At 35.1% G+C, this 23,634-nt stretch overlaps 1 protein-coding gene and 1 long non-coding RNA gene across 2 annotated transcripts; one reads left to right on the forward strand and one right to left on the reverse strand.

Moving 5' to 3' along the window:
* Positions 1-9,056: 9,056 nt before the first annotated feature.
* On the reverse strand, positions 9,057-13,261 carry LOC149783268 (E3 ubiquitin-protein ligase MID1-like). The gene has a single exon (XM_089931498.1). It carries the CDS (start codon positions 13,129-13,131, stop codon positions 11,137-11,139), a length of 1,995 nt encoding a protein of 664 aa, XP_089787624.1. The 5' UTR covers positions 13,132-13,261; the 3' UTR covers positions 9,057-11,136.
* A 1,969-nt stretch (positions 13,262-15,230) lies between these two features.
* Positions 15,231-22,798, forward strand: LOC149783269 (uncharacterized). Its single transcript, XR_016413582.1, has 4 exons — positions 15,231-15,360; positions 17,537-17,596; positions 22,249-22,335; positions 22,725-22,798. It is a non-coding gene; the product is annotated as an uncharacterized LOC149783269 (long non-coding RNA).
* The last annotated feature ends 836 nt before the right edge of the window (positions 22,799-23,634 follow it).

The raw sequence follows: 23,634 nt of genomic DNA on the forward strand, positions 1-23,634 counted from the left end.
TTGTGTCACTGAATTTTTACACCCTCAGCTTTTCTATCCCGGATACAATTCAGCATATAAAATGCATCCTCGGGTACACTTATCGTATGATCAGATTTCAGATATTAACATTAATCGAAAAATGTATTTTAAAAAAATAATAAACTATGGGATGGTATACCTTTGCGTACAAATTTTACTTTCTTTGCTCAATGTTATATTTTTCAAGCACTACCAACAACAAAACCGTATTACTTTAAAAAGGTCAACCCTAAAGAAATCCTATCGCTATACTGTTAATTTTAAATGAATCTTAATTACACAAGCTGCACTTTATATATATATATATATATATATATATATATATATATATATATATATATATATATATATATATATATATAATTGAAACTATTTTCCTTGAAGAAATTTCTTTTAGCTACCATGTAAGCTTTTTTTCAGAAAATATAGTGACGGAAGTGAGTTATTAGCATTCAAAAATGGCAATTGGCTGTGATATTGATATTGCACTATAACTGCAGATATGTCGAGAAAAGCCTGCATAGTTTTAGCCACCCTGTTGTAATATATAATTGCATTATTGTAGAGAAAATACCCCCGAAAAGGGTTATGTACACCGTGTAATTAGCCAGCTAACCCTTTGTTCAACCATAATTATAGTCCAATGGATCAGCCACCAAACATGTACAGTTACTTATGTCAATTAATTTCAGTAATTGTTTAAGGGCTGATTTATCGGACTACCATGAACGAAGACAAAATATCATTAAACTCTTATAATTGCAGTCGTGAACTAATTTACATTAGTCACTGTTTCTTTTTCTGTTTTGTTGCTTTCCTTTCCTGATCTTTAAAATCCTGTTACACTTGAAGATTGTCCCTTGTCTTTTTCGTTATCATCTATTCCTTTCCAAGGATGTCAATCTTCAAATAAGCAAACTGGAATAAAAGAAAAAGTATTTTTCGATAGATAGAAAAAGATTTAATTTAATGAATGCTGTAAATAAATAATTCAATATATGAAGTCCATTTTCGCTCTCAGCTGGTTCTCGAACTTCGACGTGTGATACCAATCGGAATTTCGTAGAAAGTGTACGTTTGGTCAACATTCAAGCCTAGAATACATATATATATATATATATATATATATATATATATATATATATATATATATATATATATATATATATAATATTTCATCGATAGAGATATAAACAGGTATCTAAATAAAACTGTCAGTCTAATTATGCCGGCCCCATGAATTGCGCTGTGTGTATGGGGGGTGCGCGTGTGTGTGTGTGCTTGCGTGTGTGTGTGTGCGTGTGGTTAGGACCACAGAAGAGGCTTCATTCAAGTTTCCGGGACCGACTGAGTAGTAATTTTCTCAGTAACCTTTCGAAACACGATGTTTAGTTTGGTAAATTATTCGTTTCTTATATTTCTGATTGTTTTCTTCAGCATGCACTTTCATCATATTTGTTGTGTTATTAATCTTCAAGTAAAATATTAGTCATACCATCCACTGAGAATAATGGATTAGCTGCTGATATCGATCGAAAACAAGAGGATTGTAGTGGTACAATGAATTATTGCATTTTCTCCAAGCGGTTTGTTAGCGGGTTAAACTGCATCAGGGAAAATGTAAAGGAAACTGGCTGTATAGAAATAAAGGTCAGTCTTGTCTGTTTCCAATTTACCATAATGTCCACTTAAGCAAATGCCGACTATCGTTTTAAAGTGTGTCATCTGGGTAACTTCAAACACACACACACACACACTACTTGTCTTCGCAAACCTTCCTGTTGTCTCCATTCGGATTTAACAAAGTTTGTTCTGCCCATGCCATCAAAATACATTTTTATGTGCTTTACTGGCTTAACTTGGAGCTCACACACTTGTATTTTTTCATTTTATTCATTTAAAATGTCTACGATGGCCGTCATTTTTATAGCGTTGATTTAATTTGTTTAAACGTGCGAAATTAAGCACAAAGCGTATTTGAACAAAAACTTTTATTTAGAAATATGAACAGTTGATCGTGATCACTTTGTCACATTCTGACCAGCGAGACTGACCGCTAAGTGAAATATTCATATCAGTTACAGTTATCAGCATATTGATGCATCGATCGACGTAGTGATATGTATATATATATATATATATATATATATATATATATATATATATATATATATATATATATATATATTCATAATGCTAGCTTGAATATAAAATGTATGAAAATCATTAAAAAAATCTTTCGCCTTAAAGGAGACCAGAAACCAATGGAAATATGGAATAATAATAAAAGTACTATAGCAGAAAACCTTATTCTGAAGTATCATCTGCGACCGTAATGCCAATATTTAAATATTGGCTTATCTTCTAGGAGCTGAATTTCCGTGACCTCGTATGCAAAATTTCCGCGCCTATTCGGTTACTTTCGGGATGTGACGTCATAGTAGCGACTCCAGCAGCCCAAGTGGAAGTTGCCAGAGTAAAAGACAAGACCATTTTGCGTTGCTTACGGGTGTATTAGAACATTAAGAAAAGCCTGTATACATATTTTTTTTTCTTTTCCGAAAGATAAAGGTATAATGAAAGAATGGGTCCATTATTACAAACAAGTCGATTTCAAAGCAACACCATACAGCACTATGTGCTCGTTACATTTCTCAAAGGAATGTTACGAGAGGGATCATGAAAAAATAGCAGCTCAAAGATACGCAAATGCTAGGCCTAGACTAAAAGTTGGCGCTGTTCCAGACATACCTTTGTACATTTTAAATCCTGGGAAACGTGTGAGATACGAAAATAGGCAGAAGGACGACTAAGTGACCACAAAATGCAACAATCAATCCAAATATCTTTTATCTAAAACAGCAGTGATAAAAACAAATCTGATAGCCCGACACCCTGGGCCCCTTCTGGTTTTAGTACCGGCCCATCCTGCATTCAAAGTGAGGTGCCGGTCAGGCTTGTCGAAACAAAGATTGTTTGCCTGAAGAAACTTTGATCGCGCTGGTGAAATGAGTAAATGTATTTTCAAGATGTTGACATACATGCCTTAACACGGGACAGTCTAAATCAAATCACCACTGTCCTAGGTGAAATTTAGATTTGATTTTAATCAAATGGAAGCTTTGCTAAAAATAAGATTCTAAACCTGTCGTGTTTCGAGAAAACACAATTTTCAGTACTCTTATAACAATTAAAAATTTTTAAAAAATGTATTATATACATGTAGTATGCATGAACAGTAATCTGTAATAATTGGAACTGATATAAAATTATTCCTTGGGCAGTTTAAAAAGCAGCGATTAAAAAATAAGAGGTCAAAGTTTCACAATAACCGTCTGACAATAGAACGGGGGAGGGGGACTATTGACCCCCCCTCCCCTAATGTGCGACCGCCCATTTGACGTGCCTTTTCTCCCTGTGATACACCTTATTATTTCCCCATGACAAGCCCCTTTTGCATATTCTGGTCAGTTCTGGCTAAATTGCAAAATAGCTCAAGTTTTGATTTAAGTACGCAAACAATAAAGCCAGTGTGACTAATGAACATAATCCTTATCCTTGCATTGATCTTGTGAAAAGGACTGCCCTTCGGACATACTTCAAAAGAAACCATGTTCGACAGTGTGTGTATGTGTAAGCACCAGCAATTGATTACCAAATAAACCATGCCTATTTTGCTGTTACTTACGATGCCATGGACTTCATTTTAACAGTTCAAATCTGCAGTCACAAGTTACCGTGCATGTGGCAATTGTTTTTCTCAAGTTTTATGCCCCACCTTATTTCCTAATGTTTAAGTCTTAATGCATGTAACACTGTTTGCTGAATAAAATATTTATTCAGAATTAGTTCTTTAGGGCCACATATACTGCATGGTATATATTTTGTTTTATTCCTTGTAATTTAATCATGGTAATTAAACTTTTCATATACGGTAGAGGAATGTCAGGTGTTAACTGGCCGAGTTTCTTTGGCGGAAATGGAGATGTGATTTTGTTTGCAGAGAAAATTTCAAAGTGATCATTCATTTAAGCTAATTGGTGACAATTTTATTCTTTTAATTTTTTTTATATACTATAGTACTGTTGTAGTTGTTTTAAAAAAATCTGAAATTTACTTGAATAATGTTTAATCTTCACGTTCTATTTACTGAAGAAGAAAAAAAGAAGAAAAAAACTGTTGTATGATATTAATTATTTCGTCCAGCGCCGGGTTTAGACGTGTGTGCGTGTGATTTGGAATTTTAATGTAGCTTTAACAATTTTTCAGTCATATCGCTACGATGTCTGCAGTGTGGCAGTTTAGACTGTGGATTGCATACGTTATATTTAAAAATGGTTTGGGGTTGGGTTTTTATCTTCTGACAAATGAAAATTGACAGACATAATGTAATAATCGGGACTTCGCTGCGCAAAATTGAGAGATATTACGAGATCGGGAGGTAGATGAGGAAATGCCCCCAAAATCGGGAGGTTTTTCTCCCGGATTGAGAGTTGACAGGTATGAACTGTCTGGGCTTGTGGAATTTCATTCAGGAATTTAGTTTATTTAAGTCACCTGCCCGGGGCCTGTGCCTTACAAATTTCTTTTAGCACTTACCAGTACAGTACATAAACTATTATATCAGACTGTAGATTTAACTTTTGAATGTGCAACCCAAATGTTGTCTCCTGTCTACCTCGCTCGCCAATGTTTATGTTTGTATTCGAGGACTGGCTGGTATAGCGTCACGGTACCACGTGATCTGTTGTCTCATCAAAACTCGGAAAAACTCGGCAATTTACGGAATCGTGGTATCTTCCACGCAATATTATCACTACCCGCTTACGATATTTAATTTATAAGCATTGCAGTCGAATTAAAATCTGTAGAGAATTACATACGCAAAAGGAAAATGTTGATTTCTAGTCTCCTGCAAAATTTCTTTCTTTCAGAGAGGTTTTCGACCCCTTTGATGCCTTGAATCTTAAAAGAGGACGTACCAGATTGTATGAGAAAAGGTTAATTGCTCTAGATTCTACATTTAATGTAGCCTGCCTATATTGTGAAGCAATGCCACTGGTATTTCCATCAAAACGAGCAGCTTAAAGTTTTCTTTTTAATTTTGTTTTCAACGACCTGCTAAAAAAATACTATAATTAAAAGCTCATAATTGTCTTCTGTTTTGTTTTGATTCGCAATTTTGTATCGAGAGGGACGTTACATGATTTTGTTTTGTCCCAGGCTACTATAACATAACAGTGAAACACGGGCAAAAAGAAGGTACATAAGTATGTGCATTAATAAGAATTGAATAACTTTTGGCGCTATGTATGTCCACAGCTTACATAACAAGTAAAGAGAAAAGATAACTGTCAACGAAATATTTGTCTGATATCAGTAAAATACAGTAGCATATTTGGGCATATCCTCTAATTACAGATAATTAATAATACTTATCATATTACAAGTTTCTTCTATTAGACTGTTCATTCTTGCATGCATTAGCACATTTTAATAGTTTATTCAACGCACATAAAGATATATTATGGGACAGGTGTAATCATTTGTTGGTTTTACAGATCAAGAAAAATCAAAATGTGATAAACATCTTGACATGACAGGTCAGATTTACATTGAATGTGTAAAACTCTTTGTTCCTCTTTTTCAAAAATATGACTACTGCTTATTCTCGCGTGTAAGTCAATCCAACTGCAAACAACGTTAACCTTGATCTGCCGCCCCATAAGGTGCTGGAAGATACGGGCCTGTTTTGTTTGTTCTACTGATTACATATAACAAACTCCATAGACCCGTATCTGGTGGAGCAATATGCGCAGGAAGACCTGGGTCTATGCAGTTTACAGTTAAACTTAAAGTCATGCGGTACAAACAAGGTAACCAAGCTGAGACTTAAAGAGTGAGAAACAAGATCACATCGCTTATGCTTTAAAACAGGTAGATAATAATACTAATAATAATAATAATAATAATATTGAGGACTTTGTATATTGCCTAATCTTTTGAAGCTCTAAGCGCTTTACAACATTAGAAAACACCGATAAGATAAAAAAACATATAATGATATGATTACAAACACAAACACCAAGAAATTATAAAACATAGAAAGAAAAAAAACATGCTGAGAATATTTAAGGTAGGAAACATTATTAGGTCTTTAAGTTTGTTCTTGCAGTCGAAATAAGTGAGTTTTGAGAGCACTCTTGAATGTCATCACTGTGTCTTTGTGTCTAAGTTCAGTGGGCAATTCATTCCACGTTGCTGGGCCCTGGTATGCAAAAGAACGCTGTCCATATGACTTTGTTTTCATAGTGGGAATAATGAGTATACGATTGTCAGAAGAGACGCGTAAGTGTCTTGCTGGTGTGTACACATGGGTGAGGTTGGATAGGCATGTTGGACTAGAGTCTGTCAGTGAAACGTAGCACAGAGAACAAATTTTGTGTTTGATTCTGGAACGAATGTATAGCCAGTATAGGGTAAAGAGCAGCGGGGAGGTGTGCTCTGATCGTGGGTACTCTAAGTATTATCCGAGCCGCTGTGTTTTGAACTTTTTGAAGTTTTTGGAGCAGATATTGAGATGAACCAGACAGAACTGAGTTACAATAGTCCAGTCTTGAAAGTACTAATGAACACACAAGTGTTTTAGTGACGTAAACTGAAAGATATTTGCGAATGGAGCTGATGCGTCTCAGCTCAAGATATGCAGCCTTGCATATGTTTATGACATGTTGGTACAATGTGAGAGTACTGTCCCTAGTAACACCGAGGTTTCGTACTGATTGTGTGAATTTAATGTTGGTGTTGCTGATATGTATTGTTTGAGGTAAAGGATGTGAATGAGAAAGTCTTTGTGTTATAATCAGAATAGCCTCAGTTTTATCATCATTCATCTGCAGCTTGTTACATGTCATCCATGATTTCACATCAGAAATGCACCTCTCTACACCTTGGATGGTAGCATCAACTTCAGTTGGGTGGCTAGATATGAATATTTGGGTGTCATCAGCGTACAATTGGTGAGACACTGGATGATGATCTATGACACCTGAGAGTGACTGAGTATATAGACTGAAGAGAACAGGCCCAAGAACAGACCCCTATGGAACACCACAACATAGATCAACTGGGCCCGTGTATTCCATTTGCAGACACAATTTGTGTCCTGTTGACCAAGTAGGACTTGAACCACAGTAAGGCTGTATCATGAATGCCAACTACATGCTGGAGACGGTGAAGTGATATATCATGGTCTATTTTGTAAAATGCTGCAGACAAATCAAGGATGGTGAGGACTGTAATCTTTCCGCTATCCAAAGCAGAGAGAATGTCATTAATTACTTTTAGAAGAGTAGTTTTAGTACTGTGGCAAGGGCGATATGCAGATTGTACATTGCTGAAAAGACTGATTGAATTTAGATGAGATACAAACTGGGATAAAACAACCTTTTCTAAGATTTTTGATGTGAATGGGAGATTAGAAACTGGGCGTTAGTTCTTTAAATCGTTATGGTTTAGTGTTGGTTTCTTCAGCAGAGGCTTTACAATGGCAGTTTTGAAAAATGATGGGAGTTCCCCTGATGAGAGAGAGGTATTAATAACATCAGTTAGTGACGGCAATACCGGATCTAGGAACTCAAGCAGCAGTGATGTTGGAATTGGATTAAGTTCACATGACTTTGGTGCACTCTTCGTCAGGATTGTACATACGAAATCAATAGAGACAGGTTCAAATGCTGCTAATGGTTGCCACTCAAATTCTGTATCCCAACTGTATGGTGACGACGATTCAATTTAAATTGTGGTGTCAAGCTTATCTCTAATGGTTTGTACTTTGTCACGGAAGAAATTTGCAATCATATCCGGAAGGTCGACTGGAAAGAAGGTAGTTGGAAATGGTGTAGATTTGTTCCTTAACTTTAGCTTGTTAGTAATCTCGATCAACCAGACACGGCCTTAGACGTTAGACGTTCTACGTCAGTTGATTTTCTGTTACACAAGACGAAACAGACATCATTGGTTCTCTATTTATTCTTGTTTGTTTCTTTGGTTGGTTGGTCGGTTGGTTGTTTTTGGGGGGTGAGGGTGTTGTGCTTATATATATATATATATATATATATATATATATATATATATATATATATATATATATATATATATATATGGTGGTGTAGAAGTCTAAACGATAACTGCATGTTTTTGTTTTTACACTAATAGCGTAAAAGAAAACATTTAAACAAAATATGTTCCATCACCATTTAACTTCGGGATTATGGTATTCCTCAGACAGTACTTGATATACAGTCTCAATGGAGTTTACGGTGTATCAAATTGTATTTAATAATTTGAATCTCCTATTTCCACATTGTTAATTATTATGTGCATTTTGTCATTACAAGTTGTCAAAACTTAATGTAGGTAAAACCAGTTCGTGTACTTCAATCATTTCTTCGTGCATCATGCAGCACTGATCGTAAGGACCATGTTTAACCGTTATAAACCAAAGGCCAAAATAATGTAAACCAAATTGCTTTCGAAACATATTTTTGGGGTTAATAATCAGTGCATATGACAAAAATTAAAACGAATCTTCACATTTCATCAAGCGATAGCGCTGTCATTGTTTTCACTGAATTAGATTTCAGATAGTAGGTTACGAATCAAAAATGACGTGGCACAAGGATTATTTTGAAATCGAGAAAATCTTATTATAAAAAGGATTGATAGATAGATCGATGGAAGGAAGGACAGACACACAGGTAGACAGACAGCTAAATATATTGATTATTCAATGCCAGTGTAAATTTTGTTCAGGTAAACATTACAAAGTACATCATAGAGAAATAAAGCTATATATATATATATATATATATATATATATATATATATATATATATATATATATATATATATATATATATATAACAGCTGCATAGTTGGAGGTCGTATACAAAGAAAGTTAGAGACAAGCAAAGTGAATAACTTGAGGAAGTCTGGCATACTTACAACAGTGACTTTCGTTATAAAATAAATTTTTATTTTTTTTGAGAATTACAAAATTCAATATAGTAAAATAATAAATCAATTATATGTTAGGTGTATCGATTATTTTCAAATCACAAGAAACAAAGAAATAAAAGACAAAGTTCGTTTTAGATTTATAATATATACATTATCTTTTTTCTAGTGAGCAACAAAATGTTTTCATTTACTCGGCCGACTATTCAGACGATGTAACACAAGCTCTCAGATTTGGGATTTCAATTCTATTAAGATTGAAAACCAAACTATGTTATTTCTTTAAACAGTTCTTTTAATCTGCAATTCTACCTGTGTACTAACTATGAATGTGTCTTTTCAATTTGTTACTAAAGTAAATTACATTGATTCTAGACACAAACCAAGGAAGATAATGAATATCTTCGAAGCAAACGAGGCTGAATTTCATTTGTAAATATACAGATCCATGTCACTCAGCGACCATAAAAATGAACGACCGGTTGTCTAATCTGCATATAAAATATTAAAATAATAATGGTAATAATGGCTACTTTATAATCTTCTTGTTTTTCGGGGTAGCCTCACCATTGATTTATCTTCCACATAAAATTGAAGTAAATACTTGACTGGGATGTCGGAAAACAATTTGAAACAGTGTACTTTTATTTTAAGAAAAGTAAGCATGAATACAATATCCTAACTGGCATTTCCAAACTTAAGTTTATAATATATGTTTTTTCTAGAGACACGTGTCCATTTTGACATGCATCCATCTATAAACACTTACAAATATGATCATTGTACGTATCGTACGGTTTATTTTCGAGGTTGGCTTAATTTAGAGGTAGTTTGTTTCGAGGTTGGATTATTTCCAAATTTATGATATCTAAGATGAATGTTTTCTCAAATAGAACAGATTCATAAAATATATCTTAGAGAGAAAAGTAGTAGTAAAAGAAGAACAACAAAAACTATCAAAACACCGAATTTCATAGAATAATTTGAAAATAGCATGCACCATGGGAAAATGTAATTTCTTTTTCTCCAGTAAATTTAGTTTATTTGTTTCTCTTGCATGGCGAAAGAAGAACTTAGTAAACAAAAATGGGAATACATTAAAACACACATTGGCGATTAAACACAATGCATGAAAGTGCCAATATCTTTGAAATGATATATTTGAGAAAGAAAAACAACAACAAAACGTTTAAAGTAAACTTTGCATTTTCCAGCCCTATAAGTTGACACTGACATTAAGGTTATAACGTACACACTGCTACATTCGGTCAGTTGATGCCATAACAGTCTGAGAGTCAATAATGCAATTTGTTTTTGCTATTAAAATTGATAATTTCATGCCCAATTACATTTTAGACATCAATAAGTCCATAAATTGTACATTTTCATTGTTATTTAAATGTAGAATCCAGCCATAAAATCCAGCTCTATTATCCAGTGTTTATTTTATTTATAAGACCAGCTCAAAGCCTGAACAGAACAGTGATTTTCTGCAGGTCACTTGACTAATCTACGTAATCTAAAAATCATTTTTCCCCCCGATTGCTCCGTTAAGCAATGCCTTTGGAATTGCAATGTCATCTATGCTATATCACATTTACATAAATCAACAACTTTTTAAACTTTCCTTTAAGTTCTGTTATTAAGCTGGCAAAACAGCACAAATATGGATAATCTGATTAATGTAAGTATAAAACAAGTACCAGAAATGACAGAAGTATCACACTGTACACTGTATTTGACACTGTACTCGGTGTGTACAACTTTGATGACCCATAATTTGAAAACAAATATTTATGTGAAGAAGCACCTTCATGCACGTGTTGCAAATGCTAATTTTGCACTGCTTGTGTACATTCGGTTTAGTAACTCAGACAGAGTCGTGAAAACTGCTGATAATAACGCTATTCCTCAAATGTTGACTTTATTATATTTACTTAGAATGTACATGTAGTTCTGTGTAAATTAATTTTGAAAAATAACATAAGTGATTATTTTGTCTTTACGTTTTTGTCGACATCCAGCTTCAGACCCATATAGACCCATTTCTGACTTGTGTGAAGATATTATCTTTCTAGACTGCAAAGAAACTTTATTTTATACATGTTTAAACTGATGAAGGGTTCCGCTCGCCTCAATACTATTATTAGTAATAATAAACTGATCCTTGCGACGACCAAAACAAATTCTACTTGGGTTATTAGGAACATCGTAAGTAATAACCTGTAATGTTACACCGTCTGGTGACATTTTATGGACGCTTCTTGAATTGTATCCAACAACATAGATATTGTCCTCCCTGTCCACAGCTATACCCAAAGGATACATCAGATTATCAGAAGCGTAGACAAAATGCTGCCTTCCATCTCTCAAATCAAAACAATATACAGCATCGCCACCTGCTACAGATATAAATACACGCGATTTTAGCAGGTCTAGAGCAATGTAGGCCTGATCTGTCCACGAACAGTCAAACTGACGTAGAAGTTTCTCTTTCCCGTTTCTTGCAACGAGGCTCCAGTAACATTTATTGCTAAACTCCTCGTCATCACACAAACCGGACACAACGATCTCCTCCCTGTTTATGGCGGCCACACCGCAACATGCATAGTGTGTTTTAATTGTCCCTTTATCGCTGATGGAGTGTGCCACGACAGACAGGAATTGGACTATCTTCCGACTTGGAATCGTCACGGCAACCTCATTACTATCCACCAGGCACATGTCTGACGGTGATTCCACCAGTCTGTACGTAGCAATGAAGTTATACCAAGAATCGTACATGTCGCATGTCCCATTACTACAGTCCACCAGTAACGTGTTTCCTACGGGTAACTGGACAATACCAGTATACAAAGGACTCGCGTCATGCGGGCAGAACACATCTATGTCTTTTGACAACTCCACTCGACGATCTCGGAGCGATCTGCTGGTGTCCGTACAAAGAATTATATTAGCTTCTTCTTTAGAAGTTAATTTCACCAGTTTACTTGTATCTTGGGAGAGTATCGCTTTCATACAGTCATCGAGCTCTATACTCACCTTCATGTAACTGAGTTTTTGAAATCTCTCGCAAATCTGGGTACTGTGTGAGTCAATCAGTTTCACAGTCTTCATGGCAACCAGAAGCTGCTGTGTTTCTGTTCCATACTTGCTAACAGTTTCCAGAAGAGCGTGGGAATTTTTGATGGCATTTATTAACGATTGGCACTGATGATTTTGTTCCTGTATTCTGAATACTTCTTCCTTGTAAAGCGCGTTTCCTTCTTGAATGACTTTTGTCTCTATATCATCAAGCACAGCATTAATTTCCTTTCTGATTTTTCCAAGCTCTGTTGTGAGACCGTTGGTTTGTGACTCCAAAATGCGCACATTTGACTCGTTCATCTCTAAGAAAGTTTCAAGATGCTGTTCTTGGTTTCCCATATGTTTGATCATTTTCTGAATGTTAAATTTGTCCAACAGCACCGGGAGATTCTTGACCAGGTCAAGTACATCATTACATAATTTATGATGAAGAAAGGAGCATGTTCCACAACAGGCAATCTCGTGACTTGTACAGTAAAATTCAATTTCTTTATCACTATGTTCCGGACACCCAAATCCCTCTGCAAATTGCATCCGATTTTCTGGGGTTTTCTCTACTTCGTCTACTTCTATGAACTGATGATTTTTACACATTTTCATTTTCTGATGATAAAGAGAGCAGTTTACACACATGAACTCATCACAAACAACACACAGTTTTGTTGCGAGTTTATATGAACTGTCAACTGAACATATATCGCAGGGTCGCTCTACTTTCACTTTCGAATCCACTAGCATTGAAACTGGGCTTCGGGGAAATGAAGACACCCATTCTTCGTTAGGTTTATCTCTTTCTGCAGGGCCAGTTACTGCTCTACATACGGGACACATAAACTCCTCAAATTCCCCAACCATACCAATTAAATTTTTTGTTGCATAATCTTCGATACAATGTTCACAAAAAGAATGTAAACACGGCAGCTGACGGGGTGATGTGAATACTCCAAGACAGATAGGGCATCTCTGACCGTCTATACATGATATGTTACTCTTAGCCGCATCCATTTACACAAATACTTCAGCGCCTACACTAATATGAATACAGTTGCACATTAAGCGATTACGTAATTTGGACTTGAACCTCACTAGTAGCTAAAATTGTACATTTAGCAATCTTCCGGACTACATGAGTGTATTGTTGTAATACAACAATTATCCGCGCTAAAATTTAATCTCGTTCCGACTATTTTTACAGATTGAAAATAAACCGGAAATGAGAGAAATACAAGACATGTGGAACATAACTGAGGTTTGCATTCGTTATGGTGTGTGAAAACTAGGTCTATCATATAATAAAATGTGCCTGAAATTTTTTCTCTATACTATTGCACATCTAATCTGTATCTTCAAATATTAGAAAACATTTTCCGGTTTGTTCACAGCGGCTTGCCAAATAGTTGGAGATCAACGTGAGAAAAATGTGAATTAGTGTAGGAAGCGATCTGGTTCGCTTTCGTGTTATTGGCAAAAATTACGTAGCACGCGATTTAAATTTATGTACAGAAGGAATAAAAGAAAGAAGAGATAAAAATTAAAAACGGAGTTAAGTAAAAAAAAAAAAAAAGAGAGGCAAATCTAGTTTAACTGTTTGCTGAAAAAAATCCCTAAACTTAATGTGCCAAAGAGATTATACACCTGTCTAGTTTGTGTTTCAGACTTCTAAAACTGAAAAAGTTGCCAATACCTAATTTTGGCTTTACAAAGAAAAACTGCTGTTTGTTAATGAGCATGTGTACGTAGGGCATGTCACAGGACCGGATCGAGAGATGGGGTGGGGGTTCCAGTATCTGCTGTTTCTGAACCCACCCTTGCTATAAAAAGAGATATATACACAAAACAGAGTACCGTCACTTGTCATTTGAAATTTGGCCATTGTTTTATTCTTGCACACCTAAATTGGGTAGTATGCACACTTAACTAGACACTGACGTTTGCTTTGGTGCCCTTTCGAGGAAAGTCAGGGACCTGTCAAAATTTTGGAAACCCCCGTCCCCCCAACCCCAACACTTGACCGGCCTTATGTCATTCGTTCTGATTTGTGAGATGATAGCGATATACAAAGACAATATCGTTCTATTTTTATAAAAGTAACTGCTTTTTTAGGTTCTTTTAAACATGTTTTACAAATGTAAAAGCTGTGCTTTTCAAATCAATTTTAATTGCTGTTTGTTTGTTGCTTTTATTTGTTTCGGGGTGGTGTTGTTGTTCTTGTTTTTTTGGGGGTCTATAAGTCTGAAATAAGTTGTTGTTGTTATTATTATTATTATTATTATTATTATTATTAAAGTCTACAAGCCTAAAATAATTGAAACTGTTACAGCTTCTTCCTTCAACAACACATTCTTCCAATGTATTAAGTTAGTATACATTATTCCGCTACGGATCATTTGCACTGTTTTTTTTTTTATAGTCTGGTTCTCTGCTTAGGTGGCAGGGTCCAGTTTCGTAATTTGGCCCCTGGCAAATTTCTTAACTTAAGGCTATGGTGTGACTTTTTCAGCTATTATTGTTTACTATTTATAGATATGGATATATTTGTGAACTAGGTGTTTTGGGCTTGTGTTGTTCTTGAAATTGATGTCAGTCATGTACACCTTCCATAGCTGCTCTGCAGTATGTTGATAGTGAAATACCAATAGTTGGCTAGGAAGAAGAGCTAGCCTCCCATAGCAGTAGACACGTGGGTTCAAGGCAAGCCGAGTATCTCAAAAACGGCTTGGATGACAACTATTCTGAATTGCATCAAACTATTTAGTAGACAATGTTTTTCAAAAGTTTCATCCAGGGAAAGGGCTTGCGTTTGCACTGTGAGTATTACATGCTGTCAAAAATGGCATTTGGATGTGAAAAATGCAGGTATAAAATAGGGGTTGGGGTGCATAAACCTCTTCTGCTATGAACTGCCATTGACTTCTCTGGTCAAGTGAATACTATTCTTATGCTCTGTTTTAATATAGGTATTTAAAAATATGGACCTTTTTGACCTCACTTGTATATTTGATTTTTTATGATTTTTTATACTAGGTCACTGATTGCGGCATTAAATTTGTACATAAAAACTGGACCCTGCCCCCTTAGTTTGCTCCCTGACTTGTACTCCGGTCTACAGTTTACATCTGAGAGAGCGGTCAATATAAAGGGAAGCTGTTTGCATTGGTGACATGCACATTGGAGAGAACGTTCGCATACCACTGTGCTACTTTCATGTACTGTGAGTGAACTTTCTCTGCTGCGGTAATTATGAAAACCACGCACTATTACACGTAGACAGTACTGTCTTAATATAACTTCCCCGTTTGTATGTGACTCCACCGATTAGAAAACGAAAAGCGCAAATGAGATAACAGATGACAGAACTTAGTTCATTCATTGTTTTATAATTTCAAACCTGATTATGACCATAGGCTCCTAACACCGTTATCGTCTGCACGTTTCATGCCAACACAAGTTTCAGTGTGATAGACTACCCTGCCCGCCAGTCACGATTACACAAATATGTACAGAGAAGGAAAAGACTTCATCGTCTGCTTCACATATTTAAAATGTCGAATAAAGCAAAGGAAAAGAATGACAACTACAAATTTGGCTTTCACGTGTATTTAACAACTGGTATAATTTCTATGTACATCATTACATGTGTGCAATGTGATATAGCTCTCAACCTGTCTGGCATTTACCGAATAGGATGAATGCCGTCACTCTATTGTCTGAGGAAAATAGACTGTAGTCTGACTCTACATCCCCGTTTGTTTGTACCCCCCTACCGATTTCAGAAACGAGAAGGTATAACGTGATAAAAAGTGCACAGAACTAAGTCAAGTGAATCATTGATTTATAATTTCTAACCAGACTGAGACCAGAATGGACTAATGCTGCCATCCCCTGCACCATTTCATGCTTAACGGACTTTCCATACTAACACGGCGCCATATTGCGAACACTATAGGCTAGTTTATATCCTTTAGACAACATAATGATGCAGTTCATCCTGTTCGGCAAATGCTGAATAATTGCGTAAATTACATGATGTTGAGAGTTTGGAATTATATCCCTCTGCATACATGAACATAGAAATTAAACCGCTTGTTAAATCCACATGAAAAGTGTAGTTGTCATTTTCCTTTGCTTGATTCGACATTGTAAATATCGGAAGCAGACGACTTATGTATGTACATCTGTAGTCGTGATACACCTCTTTGCTGAAAATGGACTTGTCCAGAAACTGGAAATGGATCCGAGCATGTCCTTCTATTGCACTGAAAACTTCCTTTAAGCATGAAATGCGCATAAGATGACAGTGTTAGGGCCACTCTATTTAGAGTCAGGTTAGAAACTATAAATCAATGGCTGAAGTGACTAAGTTCCTTGCACTTTTTATCACATTAAAGGTTTCCATTATTTAAATCAGTACGGGGGTACAAACAAACGGGTTTGTATTATCAGACTATAGCCTGAAGTGTATGCAGTATGGTGCCGTGTTGGTACGGAAACCCTGTTAAGGATGAAACACTGAAATTGGTAGTATTAAGGCCGCCGTGGTTACAGTCAGTTTAGAAGTTATAAATCAATGAATGAAGTGACTAAGTTCTGTGCATTTTTTATTTTTGAAATTGTTGGGGTACAAAATAATGGGGATTTATGCAAAACTATAATCAAAATATCTGCCCATGTCATTGTTAGTCCTACAACGTAAGACATATCACATGATATTTTGATTTAGTACTACCTCTCACTGCTTAAATAATGGCCTTGTGTAGCATATTCCAAAGTAGACTAACAGGAAACCAAGAGGCAACATTTTCAGAAATATCCCACACGAGGTATATTACTGGACCATAAATGTCATGGAATGGAATTCACAGAACAGTGACGTCAAAACTGCTTCTTTAATCTGAGTATGAACAATTTGTAGTTACAACAACAATGTTGGCTTCTAGGAGGGTACTAATATTCATAGTTCTTTAATTAAATTCTAGACATATGTTTACATTGTTACATAGTTCATTAATTAGAGTTTAAAATGTGTTTCCATTGCTAGACATTGCCTTACAGTTTTTACAATAACACTTAAGTGGGGCAGAGTCCCCAGTGATCTATTTGGACATAATGATCATGTTATTTTAAGTGGAACCTTCAGAAGGAAAGCTCAGGTTTATTTACAACTGTAGACGTTTTCAAAGTACTGAACCCAAATATGCAATTCTCGCTTATATATTAGGCTTCTTTACCAGTGTAAAAATGTTACTTGTTAACCCATTTAAAGTTGCTGCACAGTTCTAAAACGTAAGACGCATCACATAATTTTGTTTTGTTGTTACCAAACCATAAATAACATGTGATACGTCTTACATTGTAAGACTACTGCACAGTGAATTTCACACTCATTTTTAACGCATCACACCTTTTGCAGGAAATTAAAGAAAGTAAGAAGAAGCGATTGAGGAGACAGTGGGATCTTCTGGTGAAAAGGGTATTTATTTCTTTGCACCGTCGCTACCATTATTATTCTATTTTCAGTTATAGTAAAAGTCGTACTGGTCATGTAGGCATTCAACACCAAACATTTCAGCAGTGAGTGTAATTATTCTAGAATTTTAGTAACATACATTTAAATGACAGTTATTTACTATATTTGGATCCTGTTACAACCATATTCCTTTGAAAGGTCATTATTTAACACCTCAAGAAATACATATGGTAATATCAATGTTAAAGTACATCAACATATCTGGACAGGATCAAACTAAAGGTGTAATCAGCTTATACCCAAAATGAATGTCATGTGCTTTTGATGTCACAGTGAAAACTATGCGTGTTGATCAACAAATACATACTAACCTATATTGTGATGATTTGACTCGACATTCTCTTTTCTTGTACCAGTTTATTACCTGGCCGACATAGTGACTGATAATTTTCATCAGGAATTTTCTTAAGACAGTTAAAAGTGCATAATCAATAATCAGGATTGAATAGATTTTGTTTAAAGAAAATTAGTATTAAATTTTAGTACAAAAATGTATGTATAATGTAAGATGATTAAGTGCACATACATAACCTGTATGACTTTATTAAAAGACAAGCACAATAAAATTGGCTTTATAATTAGATAGGATTTGAAACCTTTGAGCAGTGACAGTTCAAGACTATTGAGAAAAAGTAGTTGTTTGTGTTAGATTTTGCTTTTAATTAGGCAGAAAGCCATTTTCCATTTTTCCAGGTCATCAGCTATGGTGTCAGAGAAAAAGTTGACATTCAATGGATCAAACTCCAATTTTTTTATTTGCATTTTTGAAACAATCATATTAGTGTAATTAAAATTTAATCTGCTATATAAAATATTTACTTCATTGAAATTCTAGCCATTTGCCTTATTTAATAAGGTTGCAAGAATTTCATGGTGAACAGCTTAGTTTCATTTACTGCCTGTAAATGTTACATTAGTAACAATGTAATGACAAACATAACATTATATTGGTTTCCAGTTGCACTTGTTTTTTAGATTAGGGTAGGCAGGTCATTTTTTCCTCTCAATATTATATATATATATATATATATTAATATTTTTTGGTGATTTTTTGTATTTTTTTACCATGGAGGGGGAAAGTGTTAGGTTTGGTAAGAAACACTGATGATCGACTTACCGGAAAAACATCTCTTTTGTTTGGCTCTGTATATTCTAGACCCATTGTTTTTTTTTGAAAGTTGTAAGTTGCAACCAAACTTAAATATATTTTAAAAAAATATTAAACCGTGTACTTGAGATAAAACTCTTTAATCCACTGCATCTCATCAACCCAACCCTTCCCATGCACCCCATGCAAACATATGATCCACAGTTTGTGTGAATATGAACAAAGTACACTAGTGTTTCATCAATGTTTTTGATCAGATTGTCCACTTTTTCTCATCTGTCCTTCGTGAACTAATCAAACGATTTTATATTCTCCAAATCTATATACATTATGGTATCGGTGCATAAATTACATAACCAGAGTTCATGGACATAGTTTGTCTTTAATGAAACGTTGATGAATAATACATTTTAACAATACAAGGTAAGTTTCTTTAATTTTCTTATCGAATAAGCATTTTGTGTATCTATTTTATTGTAACATATGGTGGGTGGGGCAGGCACAAAATTCAACACAAATTTATTTTGTTTCTTAATTCTTGGGATATATGACCTAGTTGAAAAAGTTTCACCATATGTTCAGGGACAGGAAAAATATAATTTATTTTATTGTGTCCAAGGATATATGGTAAATACGTCAGCAAGGAAGTAATTTGGACCAGTTAAGCTTTTGTTGTATAGAGTCTTGAGATCATTTTGTGTGTGTGTGATTTAGATTTTTAACGTAGCTTTAACAATTTTCCAGTCATATCGCTATGATGTCTACAGTGTGGTATTTTAAAGTGATGTCTAGCACTGGGGCATCATGACGCAGACATGTAGCATGAAGTCCCACCCAGTCACATTATCCTGAAACCAGGTTGACCAGTCCTAACACTAACCTCTTAATGCTGAGTGCCTAGCGAGGCAGCAGTTAGTACCATTTTTAGAAGTCTTTGATATGACATGGTTGGGGTTCGATCCCATGACCTCACCCATCCGAGGCGGACGCTTTAACCACTTGGCCACAAGAGCGGTTTGAGAGCATTTTGTTGACTTTTGAAAGTGGATTTACCTAATTCATTGTAAGTGTTTCAGAAGATGATGGTAATAATAAATGATGCCAATGAAATAGAAACAAGAAATGCTTTTATCAGATCTCCTATTTTTTATTTTTTTCTTGCATGGTTCAGAGAATGTGAACAGCCACCATATTTTGTCATGATGGTTTTACGAGGTGATATAGTGGAATGGAAAGGTGATTTTATTTTATGCATTTCATAGGCATCCCTCCTTAATAAGCCATTTCTGTAAAAAAATTCACTATTAATAAACACCTTTATTCAATAAAACTGCTCCTAATTATACTTCTTTGGCTTCTCTTAAGTGAATTGCTTTCATGCCCCATGAGTTAGTGTTTTAGCCAGGATGTGTTCTTGCAGGGTTTACATAAAGTAGACACCAAGAATGTGTGTCATTACCTTATATCAAATATAGGTGCAGCAAGCAATCATTTAATCTCCATATGCTCAATTGTTGTTTTCATGCATATAAACACAATCCATCATGCATTATGTTTTTTTTTTTTGCACTGGTTGCCATGTTCTCTTTTTTCGTTTTCCTAATACCATATACAGCAAGCACTGGAACTGAAAATAGTCCTATACCCAGTCTTGATTGTGAGGTTAAGAATAATTTAACACTTTTCCATAACATCAACTCCTGTTCTGTTTTCATATTTGACTAAAATGTGCATAGGTTCCAATTACATATGTAGCTCCATTTATCATTGGTAAAATCTGTAAAGTTTCACAAAAAGATACATACAGAAGAACTGATGACATTTTTTACCCCAGTAAAAAAAATTGTAGACATGATAACTATTGCACCGGATGGTAGATAAAACTACAATAACTGAGAAAACGGTAAAACCTATGTAAATCTTCCAACAAAGAATTGTACAAAACATTATCACACCTTCAAGGTGTCCAATGAAAGCTGAAACTTGGGAAAGACTAATGATTGGCAGTATCGTAGAGAGACTATTCCTATGGTAAATTTGTCTGTTTATTTGGATTGTCATAAAATTATCATTTGAAAATGGTCCTAATGAATGATATCCCATTTTTTAAAAATTTTGTCATGTCTTATCCATTTTGCCTATTTTATCAAATGTAGGGTACGATTTCTTGCTTTTTTATCCACCTAACTGTAACTGTTGAGTTTGCATATCGCTTTATAAACCTTTCATTAAACATTTTTGTTATAATAAACTGTCAGAAAGTTATTTTATATGAAGCAGACCTACCAAGCTTACTGAAAAGATCAAGAAAATCTCAATTTATGGACTTGTATCCTGATTCCCCGATTGTTAGGATAAAATCTTGATTTTTCAAATCCCTGAGAGAAAAAAATACCTTATTTGTTTATACAAAAACATCATTTTCCATTTCCCTGTCTCTCTTTCTGGCTTTTCTGTGTCTGGTATGTTTCTTAGTACTTTACCATGTCTAGCTTGATTTTTGGTTTTCATCCACCAACACAAAGAGATTTTCTCACAGTGTGGTTCTCTTTATCTGACCCCATCAACATCTCAGCATCATAATGGATACATTTTTCAGCAAGGAGTGAAAAAAAAGATGGAAAGGAAGTAACTGATGACTTTTTACCAGCCAAGAAAAAGAAATGGGATAAAAAATATAGGAGTGTTTGGGAGAAGCAGTTTGTTTTCATTCGTCCATCGACTTGCCTGGCCTATCATGCATTCTGCCACTTAAGATATGCTCTTTCCACATTCAGTTCTGCATCAAAAATGTAGATTTGGTAAAGCTGAAACTCTCTGTGCAGATTGTCAGTATTGATCCTTCCATTCATTTGGAGAAAAAGGCCAGGTCCTTAAATGATATTACAGATTGTTTAGACACATCTACAGTGCTCACATGTCATCCTTTAGTGGGTTGCTCTCAGGGACAAAAGGATGAATCTGGCCAACTGTTGTTTCCAACCCTTGGGAGAGTATTGCTATCAATACTTTCAATACCAAACAGCAACAGCAAATGCTGAGAGAGCCTTTTCAATGGTCAGAAAAAAACAGAACCAGTTAAAGAGCCAGCCTGTAAGCATCAACCCTGGAAGCTATTCTTGTTAGCAAATTTGTCACCCAAAGACAAATTTGCAGAAATGCAAATCTGCAACATACAGTGGACTGAAATGACACAAGTAAACATCTTTATCATGATATGTACACCTTACTCTTGTACCCCCTCATTTTGTACCCTGTTTCCTGATTTTTAATGGTGATTTGGGGGTGAATTCCTGATTTGATTTTTTCAGTGTTGGCAGGTCTGACAAAGGACAATAATTTTTATTAGGGTTTGATTTAAAATACAAGATGTGAGGCATTGTTTTCAATTTAGAAATGATGCTAAAAGTACTTAAATACAAAATCTAGCTTGAGATATATATAATTATTATTATTTTTTTTAAATGGATGATACATTTTATTTCAGCACCTGCTTTTGTTGATAGTCCTATCATGGTGGACAAATTCAAGGAGGTTGCTTTGGGTCGGCTGTACATGCCCAGTCAATAAAATGGTTATCATAAATATTTTTACCATGCACAGTTACTTTAAAGATGTAAGAAAATCATGAAAATGATGTTTTAAATGTTGGTTGTAATTTAGTTTTCTTCATAATAATTTTAGAAACTTGACTGCTCTGCACTAGGCATGACTGCCATTTAATCCCATCATAAAGATATAACTATTTTTGTAATCGGTAGGTTGAGAGATTCATATTTTTTTAATATTGGATTGGTGTAGATGTTTTTTGCTGGTTATTGTCAAAGCCGAGTACAAAGATTGATGCTGAACAAGTTTAACAGTGCTTAAACGTTCCTTTTTTTATGTCATGTTAAGAGTATTTCATACAGTAAGAATTGTCTGGTACAGCACTTATCAAACTTTTTTAATATATGTTCATAGATGTTGTAAGAGAAACTGAGGAGCCTCTTGCATTGCCATATGCAGATTCATCGATGTACAGTTGGGACATGCTTGTGTTCTTAATACCAGCAATGTACAGTTGGGACATGCTTGTGTTCTTAATACCAGCAATGTACAGTTGGGACATGCTTGTGTTCTTAATACCAGCAATGTACAGTTGGGACATGCTTGTGTTCTTAATACCAGCAATGTACAGTTGGGACATGCTTGTGTTCTTAATACCAGCAATGTACAGTTGGGACATGCTTGTGTTCTTAATACCAGCAATACTCAAGAGGAATGGAAGTTATGGTGAATATAAGAATATGCAAATCAGGGAATAAATTTGTATGGTGATCAAAGAATAGAGGGAAAACCCAGAGGTGCACAGAATAGATGTGTTTTAAATGTGTGATTTGTCCTCTTTGGCCATAAGAAAGCATTTTTTCTGTCAGCCAGACGTTATTAATGACACATATGCATATCATTAGCTGGTGACATATTGACATTTTTGGAGGGGAAAAGGTGAAAAAAATTGATTATAATCAACCCTGCAGTGCTCAAAAAAATATTTTTTGGGACACAGACCCAAGGCTGGTGACTTTAAAAAAAATCACAAGCCCTGACCGAAGTTCCACAAGCCTGAACTCCATACCCAATATTTCCCCTTTTTTAATATTATTTGTTACACAAAATTGCAATTGCTGCAATTCAAATATAAATTAGATAGGGGGTTTGAAGGTAATGCAGGTGTAGTTAGTGTTCCCCACTACACTCACTAGAGACTGGATTATCCTGGTGTTCAAACTCTCTGTTCGTTTCTCTTAGACAATCATGGTCAGAACCAATTTGACATATGTCAATATGTTGTTTAAAGTATGTGCAAAGAATTCATTGTTACTCTCCTGCC

The sequence above is a fragment of the Sinohyriopsis cumingii genome, chromosome 14 (assembly GCF_028554795.1).
Source record: "Sinohyriopsis cumingii isolate HCF-2022 chromosome 14, ASM2855479v2, whole genome shotgun sequence".
Taxonomy (NCBI): domain Eukaryota; kingdom Metazoa; phylum Mollusca; class Bivalvia; order Unionida; family Unionidae; genus Sinohyriopsis; species Sinohyriopsis cumingii.

Excerpts from the sequence above, each read along its gene's own strand:
- LOC149783268 (XM_089931498.1), bottom strand. The coding sequence starts at position 13,131 with ATGGATGCGGCTAAGAGTAACATATCATGTATAGACGGTCAGAGATGC.